Source organism: Leptinotarsa decemlineata, unplaced genomic scaffold (genome assembly GCF_025532065.1).
Source record: "Leptinotarsa decemlineata unplaced genomic scaffold, Ldec_3_MD MMD2_P_RNA_scaffold_11, whole genome shotgun sequence".
Taxonomy (NCBI): Eukaryota; Metazoa; Arthropoda; class Insecta; order Coleoptera; family Chrysomelidae; genus Leptinotarsa; species Leptinotarsa decemlineata.
Window position 1 is genome coordinate 4,639,226 of NW_027412525.1, and position 21,058 is coordinate 4,660,283.

The window sequence follows — 21,058 nt, forward strand, 5'->3', positions numbered from 1 at the left end:
TGTAATTTGTTCCATATAATATATGCGAGATAGTCAAGACTTTTAGTTTCAAGATATGATTTATGATATTAATGAAAATATCAAAAAATATTCTTCTCTTCTTGTCTTTCATCATATAATGAAATCAGCTACTAAGACTGTAAACGTATTGACTGTGCATTCATTTATTCAAGTGTCAGCTGTCAGCTTCGAGTAGTGTTCAATGCCACTTCTTCCATATTTTTTTCAATATTGAATAACTGTGGAAAATTCCGCTACTTTTTGTTCAGATCCGCTAAGCCGTTACCGTTGAGGAAATTCCGCTACAGTAGCGGAATTCCCTCAGAGTTTGTTACTCTGAGGGAATTCCGATACGGTTGGCAACTCTGATCCGCACCACCATACTTCAGTTTATTCGTTTGTTCTTGGCAAATGATATAACTTGTCTAGTAACATCTTATACATATATATATATATATATATATATATATATATATATATATATATAAAGAAGTTTTTAAATCGGACATAGCACTCAAGGAAGTGGAAAACCATAGACACGTGTTTCGGGCTTTTGGCCCATCATCAGTATGGTGCAGCCAAGTGTAAGGATGGGCAACACTTGGTTACCAGAAGAAATAAATACAAATGCACGGAGCCACCAGCAGGAGCCAGCCGCACATTTGTGGTTTCACTTAATAGATCTTGTGTTCACAAGAAAACTATCAAAATCACCACGGAGGCAGCTATAGCTACCTGCGTGACATCCGGGTCCAGGAAATAATATAAATACGAAGGTTATCGAGTGTCTTGATATACATAAAGAAGTTTTTAAATCGGACATAGCACTCAAGGAAGTGGAAAACCATAGACACGTGTTTCGGGCTTTTGGCCCATCATCAGTATGGTGCAGCCAAGTGTAAGGATGGGCCAAAAAGCCCGAAACACGTGTCTATGGTTTTCCACTTCCTTGAGTGCTATGTCCGATTTAAAAACTTCTTTATGTATATCAAGACACTCGATAACCTTCGTATTTATATTTATATTATTTCCTGGACCCGGATGTCACGCAGGTAGCTATAGCTGCCTCCGTGGTGATTTTGATAGTTTTCTTGTGAACACAAGATCTATTAAGTGAAACCACAAATGTGCGGCTGGCTCCTGCTGGTGGCTCCGTGCATTTGTATTTATTTCTTCTGGTAACCAAGTGTTGCCCATCCTTACACTTGGCTGCACCATACTGATGATGGGCCAAAAGCCCGAAACACGTGTCTATGGTTTTCCACTTCCTTGAGTGCTATGTCCGATTTAAAAACTTCTTTATGTATATCAAGACACTCGATAACCTTCGTATTTATATTTATATTTATATCGTATTTATATATATATATATATATATATATATATATATATATATATATATATATATATATATATATATATATATGTGTGTGCACTCAAATCGCCGAGTGACGACTAAAGTATGGTGAACTTATGTAAGATAAATCGAAGCTTGTCAATCGTGATTCAGTATTGTCATTTTCAAATTTCAATGAAGAACTGAACATAATAAAACAATTGGCCGTCAACATTCATTACGATAGCAGTCTAATGTATTCCCTTTTATCAAAAAAGTTATACAGCCAAGCTTTGCAGGAAGTTTACCCAATTCGAAGTGATGAGGATAAAAAGTTATAGAACCTTAACCTACTGAGGCTAACCCAATACGAATATTTCGAAATTTCTGCACAACAAAGATAAAAAAATATTGCTTTCAAAACCAACAACTTATTCATGCAGATTGAAAATAAACAAAGATGATAATTCAGTTTCATAAAAATCGGGAATATATAAATTATCATGTGGATCATGTCCGATGTTTTGTATAGGTCAAACTAAAAGAAAGTTCAAAACCCGCATAAATGAACACACAAATAGTTTCCAGAATGTGAAGATAAACTCCACATATGCCACTCATTTGATCACAGAGGAACATGAGTTCAATTATGAATCAAGCCCCTCCATTCCCAACTTAACCTGTTGGAGAATATGGAAATGAACAAATTTGAAAATTCCTAATATCGTATGAATGATCAAACTGAACTGAATAATTCGCCATTATTGAATCTGTTTATTTCCAGGTAAGAAAAGTATGATTACCGTATTTTCGGAAATTTAATTTATTCATATAGTTAATGAATTTATACCTGACCTTTTCAGGTAGATTTTTTTTGGTGTAACATTTCATAGGTAAGTTAATAAAATATTTGTATGTTTACTTTCGAGGCCATGAAAAGTTACAAAGCTATAATTTCATTTTAATATTTTATGCAATTAACTTTGAAATTATACAAAATAACTTACAAATGAATACAATAAATTGCTGAATAATTGAATAGAACTGGCCGATACTTGATGAAAATCCATATTAAAACTAATTAATATAGTTTACTGCATGATTTTTACTTTTAAGGGTTTAAGAAAAACCGTCACAGGTATATCGCTATACAATTGCTTCCTCAAGCGTGAACTCAAGTTCACGCTTGAGGAAGCTATTGTATAGAGAAAAACGTTTCGCGGTTTTTGTATAACCTTTTAAAGTGAAAATCATACAATACACTGTATTGATTAGTTACAATAAATGCTGAGATAACGGAAGAATGCACATATGTCACCAATAAAATATGCGATAAAACACATAATTGTGGAAAAAAGATATTAACGATTTTTCTAGCCCTTCCACACATTCGTAAGTAAATACTGGTGTAACAACGTGTTGGCTGCTGTCTACAGATTTTTCAATCAGGTCTGTCATTTCAATGGAGGGAAAAAATTCGTAAAATTGTCTCTTAGTATATTTATGGTTTATGGTGTTTTTAGGTTAAATGTATGATAGAGCTTTTCCCGCTTAAAGGTTTTACTATTGGTGGTATGAACATAGTAAAGAAAATTGTATCAAAAATGGCAAATTCACTAGCATCTCCAACATCAGTATTATCACATCCCTTTACAGTAGCCGTAGAAGGAAATGTCGGTAGTGGGAAAACGACTTTTTTAAATTACTTCAACAAATTCGACAATGTTGGTGTATTTGCAGAACCAATTGACCTCTGGAGAAATTGCAATGGCTACAACCTATTGGTAAGTCATGCAGTCCTAGACACAGAGTCTTTAATTACAGGTAATTTTCAGGACTTAATGTATAAAGATCCAAAGAAATGGAGCTTCACTTTCCAATCATATGTTCAATTAACAATGCTTAGGCAGCACCAAAAAAAAATTCACCAACCTGTAAAGTTAATGGAGCGATCATTATACAGTGCAAGGTATTGTTTCGTAGAGAAAATGTCAAGAGATGGATTGATGGCTGCCCCTTCAGTAGCAGTGATTGACGAATGGTTTAAGTATATTACAAAATTTGAGGATACGAAGGTCGATCTGATTGTTTACCTTAAAACATCTCCTGAGGTAGCTTATGAACGGATTTTGAAACGTAACAGATCTGAGGAAAGAACAGTTCCTTTTGAATATATTCAAGCTCTTCATGATATTCATGAAGATTGGTTATGCCGAAAAACTTTGCACAATTGTGTGGCTCCAGTCATTATTTTGAATGCAGACCTTGACAGGTCTGTTATTGAGGAAGAATACGAACGATTTGGACCACATATTCTGAACAAGATGCCTTTACAAGCTGAAGTATTATGATTGTTCTAAACGAGACTTATCTTCAGATTCTAAAGGCTGTAGTCAATTTGCTACAACATTCAACGGTACCCTGCACTTGTGCATATATAAGTCAGAGTTTATGGTTCAATGATCATTTAGTATTTGAGCATAGACATTTTTAATATTTATTTTATATTTTTAATAATAAAATTATATGGGTAACATACCAGTAACAATACAAGAAATGATCCCAGAAAAATGACTATAATAATTTGATAAAATCCGTAAATTATTATAAATGAAAGTAATTGCATTTATACTGCCTATCCTCCTACCCTCGAAGAAATTCCAAGACCATGGATTGAGTAACTTTCATCTTGAATTATATTACAAGAACACAACTATTTAATTTTGTAAAGTATGGAATTGCACATATTTTGATCAATTGAGTTGGTTGTTCCAGGAATATATATATAGAGATTATTGCTAAAAAAATATAAAAAAACCCTCGGTTCCAAAATCCATTTTCATAAATTATGCAAAAAAGTCATGTTCATTCAAGTTCAGAAAAGCGTAATTATCTCCCAAAAGTATTGATGTTGATAGAGTGTGAGCATGGATTTCTATTCTTTTAGGACCATTATTTTAATTCTCTGTAAAAGCTGCCTAGTCTTCAACTTTTTAATTTTTCTACATTGAAGGAACTGATTATTTTTAAGTTTTAAATTCATTGACAATTGAATATGGTGTTTTTAAGAGAGATTTCAGAAAACACAATTTTTCAAGAATTTTACCATTCAGAGTAGAGGAAGTTGCACGTTTTTGTTAAAAAGATCTTTCAAATATAGAAAACATAGCATTTATATAATTCCTCAAAACAATTTATAAGGAGGCCACTTGATTATTTGTCTGGAGAAAGAGATATTTAAAATATATTGTACATATGCTGTTATAGAATCTTGAGTTAAATTTTCAAATAGAATAATGTTGGAATAATAGATGTATATTTTATCAAATGACAATAGATGGAGTGGCTACAGTTGTATTATTCAATAATTCCCTTTGTTGTCCAATCCTACTTTTCAATCTGAACCACTTTAGTTTTTCGGGATTTTCAACAATATTGTCACAGCGACATGTTTTATAACATGTGGAAAAATGCCTTTTAGCATTTTTTCCTTTATTTCTCAATGACCTTGAAAAAGGAGAAAATTCCATTCTCATCTCAAACAGGGGGAACAAAAACTTCCTTATCAACACTTTTACGTACTAATAACCTTTCCACCAAGTATCTTTTTCTTTTATAAATCTAATTTAATTGACTGGGATCAAAGTAACTAGATTCAGTTTTGAAGTATCATGAATGATGAATGTAAAACTACTGAAATGTACTTCAAATTGTCCAGATAATTGGTGGAGAGCAATTGGAAATGAGTGTTTTCATCTGAAACTGGGTCCAAGTCGAAAGTGAAAGGTAATATATCATTTATTACATTGTCAACCTTTGTCTATGAAAATGATATCAGTTTAATAATAATAATAATAATTTGTTATAAAATGTTACTTTATAAAGCATTAAAGAAGGGTCGATATGCACATAGGTACACACACACACTTTTGAATTAACAATAGACAATTCAAATATAGAATGTCAGATCAAGTCAAACATGTGTATAATGTGGTCCATTATATAAGTTATTGGACTCCACTGGACAAATTACCTTATAGCTTTCTGAATATTCTGGTCTGCTAGTTTAAATTACATCTCTCAAATACATTTCTCAAGAGTCGTAAGGGGCTGTGAGGAAACTACGGACACTAAATTCTTCGGGATGTGTATTGAAGTTGAGGTTTAAAATTGAGGATATTAATAACATATTGATCTCAATGAGTTCGAGAATCGTGTTCGCTGAATAGGTATCACTGAGCCAAAATTTTCACAGTTGCAAAGCACAAATTTCGTGTCATATTCCGCTGTTCAATAAAAGAGACCCCATGCTTTTTATAACACTAATTTATATTATAAAAACTTAGGCTTTAATTTAAGTTGATATCAGTGATGGGCTAATTCGAATTAGTAGGTAACGGGTGAATTGAATACAGAAAATCGAAAAATTCGATTATTAAATTTCACTGGATTACTTCGAAACTATTTGGTTTTTATGTTTTCGGTTATCCAGTGTTCGCCTCTGGTTACCCAATTTTCACTTCCGGTTTTCCAGTTTTTGAGTACCCATATCGACATGCTTGGCGTAAAAAATTATAACAGAAATTTTGACGTGGTCAAGTTTTTTCAAATCCTCAATTGGTTTTTGGTGATCATCGAGGCTTTAGCCCAGCCAAACACAAAGGCTTTCGGTTTCGAAAATTAAAAAAGTAAGAAGGTTGTTTCACAAGGGTATAACTATTTTGCAGGTCAGCAAATTGTTCTCAGTAGACATTGCTCTCGTAATCTTGTAGGACAGAAATTTTTGCAGGTCGGGTCTGCCAGACATGAATCTCGACCAGGTTAATCATTTTCGACAAAAAAAATTTCAACCCCCACCCAGAAATTTCAAAATTCTCAAAAAATTGAAAATAAACTTTGCAGGTCGGCAGAAATTCTTGCAGGTCGGGTATGCCAAACATGAATCTCGACCAGGTTGATTATTTTCGACAGAAAAAATTTCAACACCCACCCTTTGAGTATGGAAAAATTCCACATTCCTCATTAAATTGAAAATAAACTTTGCAGGTCGGCAGAAATTCTTACAGGTCGGGTATGCCAAACATGAATCTTAATCAGGTTAATCATTTTCGACAGAAAAATTTTCCAACCCCCACCCAGAAATTTCAAAATTCTCAAAAAATTGGAAACAAATTTTGCAGGTCGGCGAAAATTCTTGCAGGTTCAGGTATGCCAAACATGAATCTCGACCAGGTTAATCATTTTCGACATTCCTCATTAAATTGAAAATAAACTTTGCAGGTCGGCAGAAATTCTTGCAGGTCGGGTATGCCAAACATGAATCTCGATCAGGTTAATCATTTTCGACAGAAAAATTTTCTGCCCTGCAAGAATATACGCCGACCTGCAAGGTTTATTTTCAATTTAATGAAAAATGTGGAATTTTTCCATACTCAAAGGGTGGGGGTTGAATTTTTTATTGTCGAAAATGATTATCCTGGTCGAGATTCATGTTTGGTATACCCGATCTGCAAGAATTTCTGCCGACCTGCAAGGTTTATTTTCAATTTAATAAAAAATGTGTAATTTTTCCATACTCAAAGGGTGGGGGTTGAAATTTTTTTTGTCAAAAATTATTAACCAGGTGGAGATTCATGTTTGGCATACCCGACCTGCAAGAATTTCCGCCGACCTGCAAAATTTGTTTTCAATTTAATGAAAAATGTGGAATATTTCCATACTCAAAGGGTGGGGGTTAAAATTTTTTTAATCGAAAATGATTGGCCTGGTCGAGATTCATGTCTGGCAGACCCGACCTGTAAAAATTTCTGTCCTACAAGATTACTATTACTGAGAACAATTTGCTGACCTGCAAAATAGTTATCCCCGTTTCACAATCATCATAATATGATTATTATAAACCAAAATTAACTTTTGTCTAAGTATTATATTGTGATGATCGGAAGTTTTCAAGAAAATATAAAATAATTAACCCTATCCTAAAACAAAATTGTTTGCCTTTTATTTCAGTATACCACGAAAACCATATTAACAAAATCTCCACAGGGATATACAGAAGTTGTATCCAAACTGGAAGAAAACATCCACCCGAAACAATTACTTTGAATTGTGATGTATAAACTGAATGAGAAGTTATTTTCGGGAAATCTTTTTTCATAATGGAAAATTTACCACAGATGGGTTTGTTGTCGAGTTTGTATCTGAAGGAAACTTATGTACCTACATAATGGATTTTATATAAAAAAAAATATCTAGTGAAAATATTTTCTGTTCGATAGAGAATGGCGAAATTTTCACAAAACCGTTTAACAAAATTGAAATGCTCTTTCACTATACAGTAGCTTCTTTAGGTGTGTCCAATACTCGGCGGTATTATTGTATGCTTTCTTTTGATATGTGATCAGGTAATACGTGAGTTGTAGCGTTACTTGAAATCCTTTTTTGCAAAGCTGGCAATTGGTTATTTTTGCTGAATTTAAAATAATTACACATCACTTGAGGGAGACATTCTTAATGCTTAATGTTGATGAAACCCGAAGAAAGTAAGTTTTGTAAAAAGAAACTTAACGGCCAACAAATGAACAAATACAATAGGTTTGTTCTAGCAGCGATTTCAAACGATACGGAATCGCACGAAGCATGCGCATACGAATATAGGCGTTCTAGCAAAGCAAATCCAGGATTCGAACTAATAGTCGCATGTTCTAGCGAAGACGAAATCCAGTTTGTAAACCGTATCTGACCGTATGAGAACTTTCGAAGTAGTCCAGAGGAATTCGTTAGGATTTTCAGTTTGTGACATGCGCAAATATTCGGAGTGATCGAGTGATCCGATATCACGTTTGTTATGATTTTGGAATATGGATTTGTTGGTTATGTTATGTACTAAAGAAATGAGAAACCAAAATAGAAATATTTAGTGGCCTGATAATTGGTTTAAAAATCTTGTTTTTTATAGAACGGCAATCCTCAAAACTGTCAATTTTTTCATATTTGCGTTTGGAAATTCAGGTGAGTAAAATGATTTTATATTTTTGAATGAAAATCAAGCAAGCATTTGGTGATTTTCAACTATGCATCAACTATTCAACTCCATTATTACACGTAGGATTAGCCGAAATGTCATCAAGCTCTGAATCAAATTGGGGAAATAATTCTGAATCATCCAATGATGAGGAACTTGTCGAAATGCTGTTTCATCACCATGAGGAAGAGGATGAAGATAATCACATCAATAGAGATGCTGCAGACCACAGAAATTTTGTAGCTTGACAAGTTTTAAGATAACAATAAAATTGTAATATTTCTGTTTGTTGATGTTCATTTCATTGTTTGGCATAAGTTAAATAAACATCCATTCAGGTAAAATAAAGAATGATTTTTAAAACAGTATAAAAATATAATTTGCTCAAGGGTGGGTACTTTACGACCGGATTAAGAGTCAATTAAAATAATCGGTGCTGAGAATGACACCACATCCTGTCATTTGCTAGAGAGACAGCACAGCCCCAGCACTGATTATTTTAACGGGCTGTTAATCAGGTCGTAAAGTACTCGTCCTAACACATAAACTAATAACTTCTTTCTATATAATGTACATAACAGGAACCCTATGTATAACATAAGATATCAAAATAAATCCCTCATACTAACATTGAATTCAGAATATTTATCAACATCTGAATTCTTATTTTTGCTCATTTGTATGAGCAAATTATTGTTTCTAATAATTCATTTCTCTTTCTTATTTATAACTTTTCTTTTTCCAATTTTAACATTTCTTCTATTTTGAATTTTTCCATTTTGACCAAGCCGATGACTATTCAAGCCAATTCAATATGTTCATTTTTATCGGTTTTCACCTTTACTTTTCGCTGCACAAAATATAAATTTCAAATTTCCAACTAATAAGTCAGTTTAAATGACAATTTGACAATTGACATTTATCAACACAAATAAGCGTTCTAGCAGGACATGAATCCCAAACTATTTACAACCAGTCTCACGGCATACATGCGCAGTTGGCCAGTCCATAACACCAGCTTCAAACCATCCGAAATTTCTTGCTAGAACAAACCTATTATATACCTCAACCACATTTATACTTTCTTAACTATATAAGTAAAAACCGATTTTTCATTCGATTCTTAAAAAGTTACCCAATATCGAATCGATTATCAAGGTAATTCGAATGATTCTTCTTCAATTAATGGTCGTTGATTCATTAGGCGCATTTGACCATAGTTTGACATTATTTGCATCGTAGAACTCAAACATACATATAGCTGTTCTTGATTGCTTGTAACAGAATCACAACTACTTCAAATATTGTCATTTTCAAGTCAAGTTGAGAGTAGGAACTTTTTTTGACACTAATCCTATTCCAGATTGGGCTATTTCCGACAAAAGTTATTTTCTCATCGATGTTATTCAATCGAACAGACAGCGAATAATTTTTCGCGGAAATGACCCAATCTATACTATATAAATGCGAAAGTCTCTCATTGTTTCTCCGTACCGCTATATTTTCAGAGGCTGAAATTTTGTATGTAGGTTGGTTTTATGTTGTATATATGCAATGAGAAACGATTTTTTAATATTCTAACTGAGACGGCAGTCCTGGGGAAAACGGCGCGTTCAATAAAGTTACCAATTCATCACTGTTATATATTTTCGGAGGCTGAAATTTTTGTATGTAGATTCGTTTTATATTGTAGATGTGCAATGAGAAAGGATTTTTAAATATTCCATCTGGTGCGCCAGCAGCGGAGGAAAAAGGCGCGCCCATAAAACAAAATTATCTTTTCATCACTGTTTCTCCATGCCCTCAAATTTTCGATGGGTGAATTTATATTTAGTATCAGTTTCACTAGTTCGAACTTCCATTGTCTACTATATGAAATGATTTGAAATCCCTGAATAGCTGAAAATTACAACATTTTTAATTCTTCTATTTTTAGTTGTTTCAGGGATTTCAAATTATTTCATATAGTAGACAATGGAAGTCCGAACTAGTGAAATTCATCATGAAACATTGTCAATCACCTTCAAACAAATTTAGTATCAGCATTACACCCCCCTGGGAAGCCGGGATGGTTCGCTGGTCTAGAATAAGATTATTGTCAACAAAATACACCTACTACCAAAGCCAATTGAGAACCGTCGGCACTGATTTAACTCAAAAATAATGAAATGTCATTCTAAAGTTCAAACATAGAATTTAATGAACAATATGAATTGTAAATTCACAAATTCAAAATAAATTCTCAATATATAAAAATGAAATAAAACATTGTATTTGAGCTTACAGTAAAAATCACAGTTTATTCTAATAGAAATAGAGTATCACAAATTGCATTATCGATATGTATTGAGTGACTCTACTGCGCATTGTCAGGGATTTATAATTCGAATAATAATTCGAATATTCACACAATTCGATTACTAATAATTCGAAGCGAACGACAAACAACATAATATGTGTCGTCGCGGTATGACAAATATGTTGTTTGTCGTTCGCTTCAGCCTGGTTCGAGTCATCAGGCCTTGGGTGCCACTGGGTCCTAAAATTCTTAGTCCGGCCGCTTCCTTGGCTAAAGAGTCGGCTATGCTATTACCTTTACTCCTGTCGTACCCTTTAACCTCAGGATAATGTTATTATCTACCGAGGCTTTGGCTAAATCTTGGTGGCACTCTAGTACTAGCCCTGAGGTAACACGCTGTCTGTTCAAGGCTAATAGTGCTTGCCTGCTATCAGTGCAGATTGTTATGTTTTTGCCAGAAATTCCTTTCTTGGTTATTTCTTTTGTGGCGATTGAGATACCAGCCAGTTCTGTTTGGACCACGTTGGTATTTCTTCCCATTCCCCACTTAATCCTCAGGTTTAGTGATCTGGAGTACACTCCACATCCTGATCCTTCTTTGGTTTTTGAGCCGTCTGTATAAATCCGTATTGCATTTGTAGCATCTGGCTCTGTGTTCTGCTTAATTTGTATTTTGTAGGGTTTATTAAACACAAACCTGGGTTCAATTGCATCACTTGTTGCCTGCAGCAGAGGTTGCGCAGTAAGCGCTTCCCGCCATAGGCCCAGCCTCAATTGACCCATTCCTACTTCGAGGTTTACACCAGCCGTGCGCAATCGTACCATGGCCATCAACGCAACCTCCTTAACGTACAGATCAAGAGGAGTCAGACCCGTGATTAATTCCATTGGCGCGGTTGGTGTTGTTCTCATGGCTCCTGTGATGTTTAAACAAACCAGTTGCTGTATTTGATATAATTTTTGGATGGCCGTTGCTTGCAGAACTTTCGGTCCCCATGCAATGGCTCCATACGTTAACATAGGTCTTATTATTGCAGTGTAGATCCAGGCGACCTCACGGGGTGAAAGACCCCATGCGCGTCCCACTGTCCTCCGACACTGCTCATAAGCCACGTATGCTCTTTTTGCTCTACTCTGTAGATGAGAGTTCCATGTTAGCTTCTTGTCGAGGATAGTACCAAGGTATTTCACCTCTTCAGAGAAGTTTGTGAACAAGTACTTCATCTCTTATGTACCGCTCACATAGCCTCTCCATGGTTTTTAAGAAAAACGATGTGAGACTAATTGGCCGGAATGCTTTTGGTAGGGTGTAGTCGCTCCTACCTGGTTTGGGTATAAATACTACTCTTACTTCTCTCCACTCTCTGGAGAGAAGTAAGAGTAGTAGGCTCTGAATATTCCAACCAGGTGCGGCATAAGAGTGTTCAGTCTTCACCGAAGTAGGGCTGGTCTTATACCGTCAGGTCCTGGTGACTTGAAGGGGGAAAAGCCCGATATAGCCCATCTTATTTTGTCCTCATCAATTATGTACTAGCATATTGTGAGGGTGTTATTGGTACATCCGTTCAGTTCGCCGTTCCAGGAAAGACAGAACCTGGGAAGTGAGTTTCCATAAGGCTCTCAGCACCTCCTGAAGGTTGTATTATGCCTAAAAAAACAGAAAAATTCACAAAATGATTATCATGTTCCTTTTATATATAAAGAGAACTACAAAGCAAAGAAATAATTACCTATGTTATGCTTATGAAGTTTCAGAATCCATTGACTCGTCCGAAGAGGAATCCCCAGTCACACTTAAATCTATTATTATTTGGTCGAAAACAGTTTCTACCATCCCGTCCAATCTCCACATTTTCTCTTCTTCCTTGATCACATGGGCTACAGGATTAGCCCAATCTTCTTTTCGTATATCCGTTCCATTGTGAGTTCTAATAAACATTGGACATCAGAAATTTTATATGTCACGTTTTCACGAGCTACGTGACTCTTAATTTGAGCCCAGATTAATTCTATCTGATTTAACTTGCAATGGTAAGGAGAAAGTCTCAAAATGGTGATACCTTCAGCACGAGCTGTTGTATCCACCACATGCTGGCGATATCTGTCACGATACTGTTTAATGACACTCATAAGCTCGGCCTTAACCATGTCCTCAAAAATGGAATTCCTTTTTGTCCTAACCAACTCTGCATGTCTGCTTTTCTAGTGGTCATAGTTGGCAGCTGTCACCTTCACAAGAAACAGAACACACTACGCCTATGCAGATAAGGAAGCTTGATAATGAAGAAACCGGATGACTATTTATGGCATTTTAAGGACCTATTCGCTGGTACATCCTATCGATATGCCGAAGCTATCTTGTTACGGGGGGCAAATTTTATGGAATCATCTTACTTTTCAATTATTCACAATTACGATGCATATACAATAAAAATGACCCCGGTAAGAATTCAGTTATAACATTTAACATTGTTGCCGTTGGCTCTCAGTTCAATTTGTATATGAGTTACCTTCAACTGAAAATTGTTATACTTGTGACCTGTGCATTTGTTCACCAGATATCGTCAGGGGATTTTTTTAATGGATTTAAAAATTCGGTTATTCCAATTTTGTATTATTCTATGAAGAAATTGAAGTTATATCTGTAACTAAATACAGTTTTCACAGCTTCACTGAAGCTGTTGAAATTAAAATATTTTAAAATTGCATGTTTCCTACACTGAAAATCTAAGTGTTTTGTGTTTTGTTTCGTCTACTACGTAAACTTTGGCCAAATGCGCCCGAATGGGAAACAACAGCCAATAATATTGAGAGATAATGTCCATCTTGACCTGAGGCGATTTCTGGCGCTCATGTATTCAAAACTTGTTCGTCTGTTATTGAAATACATTCGTTCTGGCGTTGAAACGATGATGTCATATCAACTATGATTTGAAACGTATCCATGATGATTCAAAACTAGCGTGAGGTTGATTCTGAAACGGAATTTGACGTTACGTTACGTCAGTTCCTGCTTTATTTTAATCGTTGTAGTTTATAAAGTGCTGAAAACTTTTCTTCAAATACTTTGTAAGGATGTACAAAATAAAGCTGGGAAATTATTACTAATGGGGAATGTTTCTTAATTTGGGTTATTACAGCAAATGCAAGTTTGAACAAAATAAAGTTGAGTTTATTTCATGAGTTTTTTGAATTCACTTCAGAAAGTATTCAAATTGATGTTTCAAATGTTGGGTTTTAATTTTTAAAGGGATTTGTATTTAATTCACATATTGTCAACAGCGCCTATATCAAGTTGAAATAATGTATACGTACCTAGATATTTTACTTAAAAAAAGGAAAATTATCTTTATATGAATCAACAATTAAGGCAAAATATAAATTATAGTTCAATACCACCTCCACAAGCCACATAAACAACGGTGTTTTGTTATTTATTTATATAGAGGAAGATAAGTGCACAAAATGTCATATGTCACAGAATGTCTCGGAACAGAACAGCACGCCTCTGAAATATGTCATCTTTGTTTGTTTCATACAGGTAACAGATTCATTGTCCTTTATTAGCTATAACCGATGTTGCCAAATGGTGAAATAGAAACGGATCCCTTTAAATGTTGAATGCATTATGTCAGTCCTCAGTATTTGAATAATTTTTTAAAGAAAAAGGTTGAAATATCAGTCCAAAGGTTAAGAGAGCTAGGCTCCAACCTGTCTGAAATCAAGATGACCTTCCAAAAAGTTTAAATGATAAGTTTAAAATGCGTTGTTTTAGAGCTCTTACATGAAAACTACTTGATTTTTATCAGGAGGAACATTCCCCATTGAGGTTAGAGAAAATTGAAAAGTTTGTTTTTATTATTGCTTTTGACATCTGACACAAATTGAATCATTTCATATTATTATTAATGACGTCACTATGAATCGTTATAAGGTTTGTTCTTGTTTTAACATTCGAAACTGCGCAAGACATGGTGCGTACAAACAAAAAATCTCAAACAATCCGAAAACTAGTCTCGGACACTTGTTCAAACCAGAACGCTTTTGAGGAGACCACTGTGCCACCTATCGTATATATGAAGAGATGAAGACGGGAAAATACTATTGATCATGTCCATTTTGTAATATAGCATATCCCTATAATCAGTTCAAATGTTATCTACCCTCATTCATCAATTATTCGAATAAAATAGGTAAATGAAAAAACATCCTAGCAAATAGCCCACACAAATTTCCACATGAATGCGCATGAGCAACGGAAACACTTCTCAACAGTTCAGCTTCAAGAGCAAGAACGATTTGGGACGGTTCAAACGTTCAAAACAGTTTAGGATCATTTCGCAGTCGAAATCAGAACAGAGGATTCATCAGTCCGAAATTATCCTCAATAAACCAGAACGCTCTAAATGAACTGCGGATGATTCTGACGTCCTAGAACCTGAATTTCCTAGAACCAGAACAAACCTTTTGAATACACGCTTGAATAAGCCACCTCTGAAACATCTCTACTGAGCCACAGTTGAGAAGTCAGTGTCAAAAGTCAAAATGTCAATGTTGAAAGAAGTCAAGTGCAAAAAATGTAGGAAAGTTTTACTTAGCGCAGAGCTAGATCATATATTATTGAACGCGCATAATGCCCCACTTAGTGCAATTAAAGACATTTGTGAAACGGTTAAAGAAGAAAGTCTTGTGTTTTTAAATGAAGAACATCTACCAAACTGGATAACCCTTAGGATCGAAGCCAAGGAATGGTCCAAAGGAAGAATCAATTGCCCACATTGTGATTCTAGAATCGGAGCATTTGATTTCATTTCAGGACAAAAGTGCAGTTGCTCCAATAATATTTTGCCAACTGTTCACCTCATTAAAAGCAAAATTGATTTGTATAGAATGAATATAGGATAATTAACCTTTTTCGGTGTTAGCAGGCTATTATCAACCTATGATTGAAATATATTGATCTCCCCAAAGAATTTCATTTGAAATTTACCACTCTTTGAGAAGTTGGAATTGAAAGTAATCAAAGACGAATTCCCATGTCAATGTTTTTGAGAATGGTTGATTAGGAGAAATAAGATATCAAAGGAAATTCAACATTTTATAAAAAATTGTGATTTAGGGCTTAGAAATAAAGTTTACTTATATAACCAGGTATTTTTAATTTTGATTTTTATTGTCCTTTCTCACTGCAAATCATGATTTAGAAGTGTTAATATGGGTAAAATTTGTGATTAATGAATAGTCTTGGCTTGAAAATAAGATCCAATCAATTACAGGCCTCAATAATCCCATATTCAGCAAATTACTACTGCTTAATATAAACTTTGGAATTATGTGTTTCCCCTCAAGTAGGTATTTCTGAAATATTAACTTCCTTGTTAAAACAACACTATATCAGCTTCATTCTCAAAACAGCACTATATTAACTTCATTGATAAAACTACCCTATTGTAATAAGTATTTGGATAATTTCATGCTCAAGGCCTGGATGTCTGTTGATAAGAATAGTCTTAATTAAAATACTGATACAAGTTCGATAATGAGCAAAGTAGTTTTCAAATTTATTTTTAACCTTATGCATTTCTCCTAAATGCAAATTATTCTGATTTCTGTTCAAATTCATCTGTTCTTCTGACAATTTTGATAGTACAGTACCTAGAACCCTTTTGTATTTTCATTTTTTAGTTGATGTTTAAAAAAGAAGTGTTTTCACTCAAAATAATGGTATTTTTTCATTCTGTAAAATGAATTTATTCTCTAATAATGGTTTATTGAACATATTTTTCTGAATTTCAAGAAATGTTCACATTCATTTTCAGTCACCCTAACTTATCATACTCTTTTTTGTATGACAAAAACAAGGTTCACCATTATGCATATTTCTGAAAATATATACAGAAAATACTTTCGTTTCATAAATATGGTTATTTGTGTGTAATTGGTTAATTTGGGAGCTCAATATTTCACTTCTATTAGTTTGTCTGAAAAAAGATTTTCATGTAGTTGTGCTACATGCTTATTTAGACATTTATCTATCTTCAGTAGCTAGAAGTTTGATTTTAATAAACTTTTCATTACTTCACTGCTTTGTTTGTAGTTATTTAGATTCATTATGGTCAATATCCAAGCTAAAGTGCTTATAAATTGAGCCATACCCAACAGATAAACTATGATATCTATGCTTTTGTATCGGTCATATCTGACATGAAAACTGAACTGTAGTAGTTTGCTGATAACTAAGACTATTTTATAGAAAATAGATATAACTTTTTGTTACCAAAATCCAAAGGATTGAGAATGATACTCAAAACTGAATAACAGTAAAAAACTCATATATTTCAAGAGTACAAATGCATTCATAATAATATACAAAAATATATATGTATATAAACCTTCCACCAGATACACAAAACAAAAATTAAATATCAAGTTGATAAAAATATCTTAAAACATATAATATATTGAGCACATTTTTTTGGTGTTATTGTTAATAATCTAACTAGATATTTCACTAATATTTTTGATTGTTTGAAATCATTGGTGAATTGCATAAGATATATGATGATACTTGATTTGATATGTTTTTTAAGAAATACTGCAAGTTCTTTTAGATTTTTCAGCATCGACTTACGTTCCTTAAACTCATACGGTTTGAGTAATCCATCAAATATTATCAATGTTATTACCAGAAATTATATTCGTTAGTATTGGACGTATCATGAAGGTTTTCTCTTTATATAATCATATTATACAAAATGTCATTAATATGATAAATGCATTTATTGGAAGGTTCTTCTTATAAGTTCACTTGATGAATAAGCCAATGGTTTATGTATCAAAAATACAGAATGCAACATAAATTGAGACTGTGCTTTTTATTTATGAATGAGGCTATAGTTTATATATCAAAAATACATAAAGCAATACGGGTATTGAAAAACATTTCAACTCCAACTATTTTCAATGACATTATATAACCATAAAATGGTTCATTATAAGTGGTATGGAAAGATGGATCAATATTAATAACAAAAACTTTTGAATAAAAATTTGTATTATAAATTATTTGATCCACCAAAAATATTAATATGGCATTTGTGAATTGAATATTTTTTGTTTTTGTTTTAACTTTAACTATACCTACATTAAAAGGAAAAGTAAAAATGAATGGTTGCAACATTAATAGGTACTAGGTAAAGGATATCCAAAAATTAAAAGAACTGGTTATGAATGGAAGTGATACACGCAGGTCAGTGATCATGAATCCACATACGCCCAAACTCTACTCCATCACTGAATTACACAAAAACAACTTTCTGACTAGACCTGTGGTGTCTTTTTTAACGACATCATCCGTAAAAATATCAGAAATGCTCATAAAACTTATTCCATTCTATACTAATTTCAAATTGCCGTACCGTTTCAAGTATAAATAGTACATATCAGTTAGTGAATAATATTAGAGACATACGTCTTTCTAATAACATAAATTAATAGTGGGTAGGTTAATATCATGTTAATCCTGACAATGACCTTGTAGGTTGGATGAGCCAACCCATTTAACATGCCATCAAGAAATACGCAAACTTCTGCAACAAACACTCCTCACTCACAGAGCAACGAATATAATTACTGGCAACAGAATAAGGGTTATTCACTGTGTTTACTCAATAATCTGAAAAATCTAGTTTTAGCAAACATTTTATGATGTTCTATTTATATATAATTATGCAATAAAATAATGTTAAACAAATTCCACTTTCAATGCAGAAAGTAACATTTTACCACCCAGTTTGAGTATATATCAATAACTTGTCAAATATTTTAATAAACAGTAATGGATCAGTTCAGTATATTGATAAGTTTGAAGAGAGATGTTTTAAGAACATTTGTTGAAACATCTGAAACAAATTTTTTATTGCAATGAATGAGAGTGAATAGATAGATATATATTCAACAGAATAGATAAGCTAAATAGAAAAATAACAAATATGTTATTCTAATATAACACTAAAACAGCATCAGAAATGTGGCATACAGGAAGGGTAATTTTCAAGACCGATGTTAAGAGATCCCATTCACTGTCTAAAAAAGTGTTAACAGATTTGAAATTTATGAGAAAAAAGAATGCTGATTTGTAAAGAAATCAAATTCAGTCGAAATGGATTGGACAATAGATGCTGTCAATAATGCAAAAAAATTTAAAATATTCTTGTTTCAATTGTTAATATTCACAATCGTCTTCGAATGACATCTATAATTATGTCAGGCCACGATAATTTGTTTTCTATACAAATTAGCTTCTTTTAATTTTGTGAAATTTTATACTCATTATATTTTTAGTTTACGTTTTTAATAACCCATCGAAATATTTCGGACCTGGTAGTTTTAGTATTTTTGAATATTGCATTAATTATTTCTTTTTTTTTTTCTCAAAAATATCGCACTTTTTTTGACAATGTATGTTGAAAACTCAACTTTCACTTTGTATTAATAACAGGAAATTTTATTTCGACTGCTCTTTAAATTTGAATGATGAATATTTTCATAATAATAATATTCTATGATATTAACCAAACGGGTCCTGAAAACTTTTTGTATTCTCCTATATCCAGCTCCGGCTTTAGAAGCGCGCGAACCTGCGCGGTGTATAACGATCCGCTGGAGGTGTTTTAACAACGAAGTTTTCAATATGTCATTACCCTCAAAAGGGCTCAAATTTCAGCCAGGAGGCAGAACCACTCTACAGCCAGCCCTGCCTATATCGAACCAAAAATCACACTTTACGTCACATCACATTAATATTCAACGTATCCCTAAAGTTGGTCGAATAAATACTAGCAATATATTTAAAAACACCTAAATAAACACTAAAATATGAATAATTCAGCACCTGAAAAGTCTTATTATTGAATTAGGATTAAGTACATCAAATATCAACAGAAAAAAAAACGTCCTTAAATGTTGACAGTAAGGATCAAGATACCACTTTTCCAGGTGAAATATTAATAAAAAAAGGATATAAAATGCTCTCAAATTGTGTCTCGAGACACGCAATGTTTGAGTGAGCTGCCACATACAGACAATTACCTAATTTTTTTTAGTTTTTTTTCTGATAATTATGTAATTCTATGTTGAAAAACAAGTTACCTTAATTCATTAGGAGATTTCTTATTACCACCAACTGAATTGAAATATTTCACACGGAATGAAAAAAAATAGATTCCAAATGATTAACCCATTCATGAGAATCTTGCAAATTGTTTTTCGAATGCTAGAACTTGAACAGAATATTCTACGAATTCTTTTTTACCAAATGTTTTCCTATTATTAACACTATTGTTGTTTACAGCCACCATCCTTACTCTTCTTCTTTTGTTTTTTCTCCAATGACGATGTCCTTCTTTGACCTTGGATGGGCATGTATGGCGGCACTGGACTGTCATCATCTTGCTCAGCTAAAATTAGAAATATGAATTTGTAGACAATCATTACAATTTATGTACTAGAAATGAGGTTAGGTAAAATAAATAAAAAAAACTTTGTGAAGGGCCTTCCTCCACACTACTTGCGAAATTGATCAAAGTTGAGAGAGGAAAATATTGTAGAGAGGTACTTTGATTGACTTTGTGCAACCCTGTGCTCGAGTGTGTAAACACTTATTCAAGACTGCGAGCAACTTCGTCAAGGTAACTTCTCAAGTAGTGTAGAGGAAAGTCAACAGGTTTTATAGAAAAACAAGTTCAATATCAAAGTTATCTGGAATAACTGATACTGATACGAATTATGTGACAAAAAAATTAGTAATTGCGAAAAGTAGTAAACAAATTGACAAATTTGGTTACTTTTCACTTTTAAATTGTCGACAAGAAGCGAAATACTTTTTAGATTTTGTATTGAAACGTGATTTTTTATATTATCTGTAGAGCAGTAAAACAAACGGTATTTTTAGAATGTTTCGCTAAGAAAAGAGATAAGTTTTAATGTTGAATTTTCAAAAATGTTAGTTTAAGATAAATTGCTGGATGGTAGGAAATCATCATGAAAAATGAGAAATAAAACTTTCTATGTTTTTTACCACTTTTATTTGAAACTAATGTTACTGCAAGTTTCGTCCTATAAGGATAATTACACAATTATTGTAAATGTTTTAAAAATGTCCTTACTGGACGAAACTGCAGTTACATTAGTTACGAATGAAAGTGGTAAAAAAGCACAGAAAGTTTAATCTTTCATTAATTCAAGATGTTTATGTTCACCCCAACATCAGTATTATAATGTTTTTGTATAATTTTAATTTAAAAGAAGAAAGAAGGAATTTTATCTTACAAATTCTGGCTACTTGCAAACTTGCAGGCATGCAAACTTCAACTAAAGTATGAAGATCAAAAATAATGGG

General features: G+C 33.2%; 2 protein-coding genes across 2 annotated transcripts in view; one reads left to right on the forward strand and one right to left on the reverse strand.

The window, feature by feature from the left end:
* Nucleotides 1-2,797: 2,797 nt before the first annotated feature.
* LOC111501828 (deoxynucleoside kinase) lies at nucleotides 2,798-4,687 on the forward strand. The gene is made up of 2 exons (XM_023155743.2): nucleotides 2,798-3,120; nucleotides 3,172-4,687. The coding sequence occupies exons 1-2, from the start codon at nucleotides 2,869-2,871 to the stop codon at nucleotides 3,685-3,687; spliced, it is 768 nt and encodes a 255-aa protein (XP_023011511.2). The 5' UTR covers nucleotides 2,798-2,868; the 3' UTR covers nucleotides 3,688-4,687.
* A 12,283-nt stretch (nucleotides 4,688-16,970) lies between these two features.
* LOC111501829 (uncharacterized) overlaps nucleotides 16,971-21,058 on the reverse strand; it is a 36,695-nt gene continuing 32,607 nt past the window's right edge. Inside the window, exon 3 of the mRNA XM_023155745.2 lies at nucleotides 16,971-20,117. Coding sequence (XP_023011513.2) covers nucleotides 19,996-20,117 — 122 coding nt within the window. The 3' untranslated portion in view covers nucleotides 16,971-19,995. The remainder of the gene's footprint in view (nucleotides 20,118-21,058) is intronic.

Bases quoted from the DNA above. Each gene is read 5' to 3' on its own strand.
- LOC111501828 (XM_023155743.2), top strand. From the start codon at position 2,869: ATGATAGAGCTTTTCCCGCTTAAAGGTTTTACTATTGGTGGTATGAAC. The intron at 3,121-3,171 runs GTAAGTCATGCA...GGTAATTTTCAG, and splicing joins GCAATGGCTACAACCTATTG to GACTTAATGTATAAAGATCC.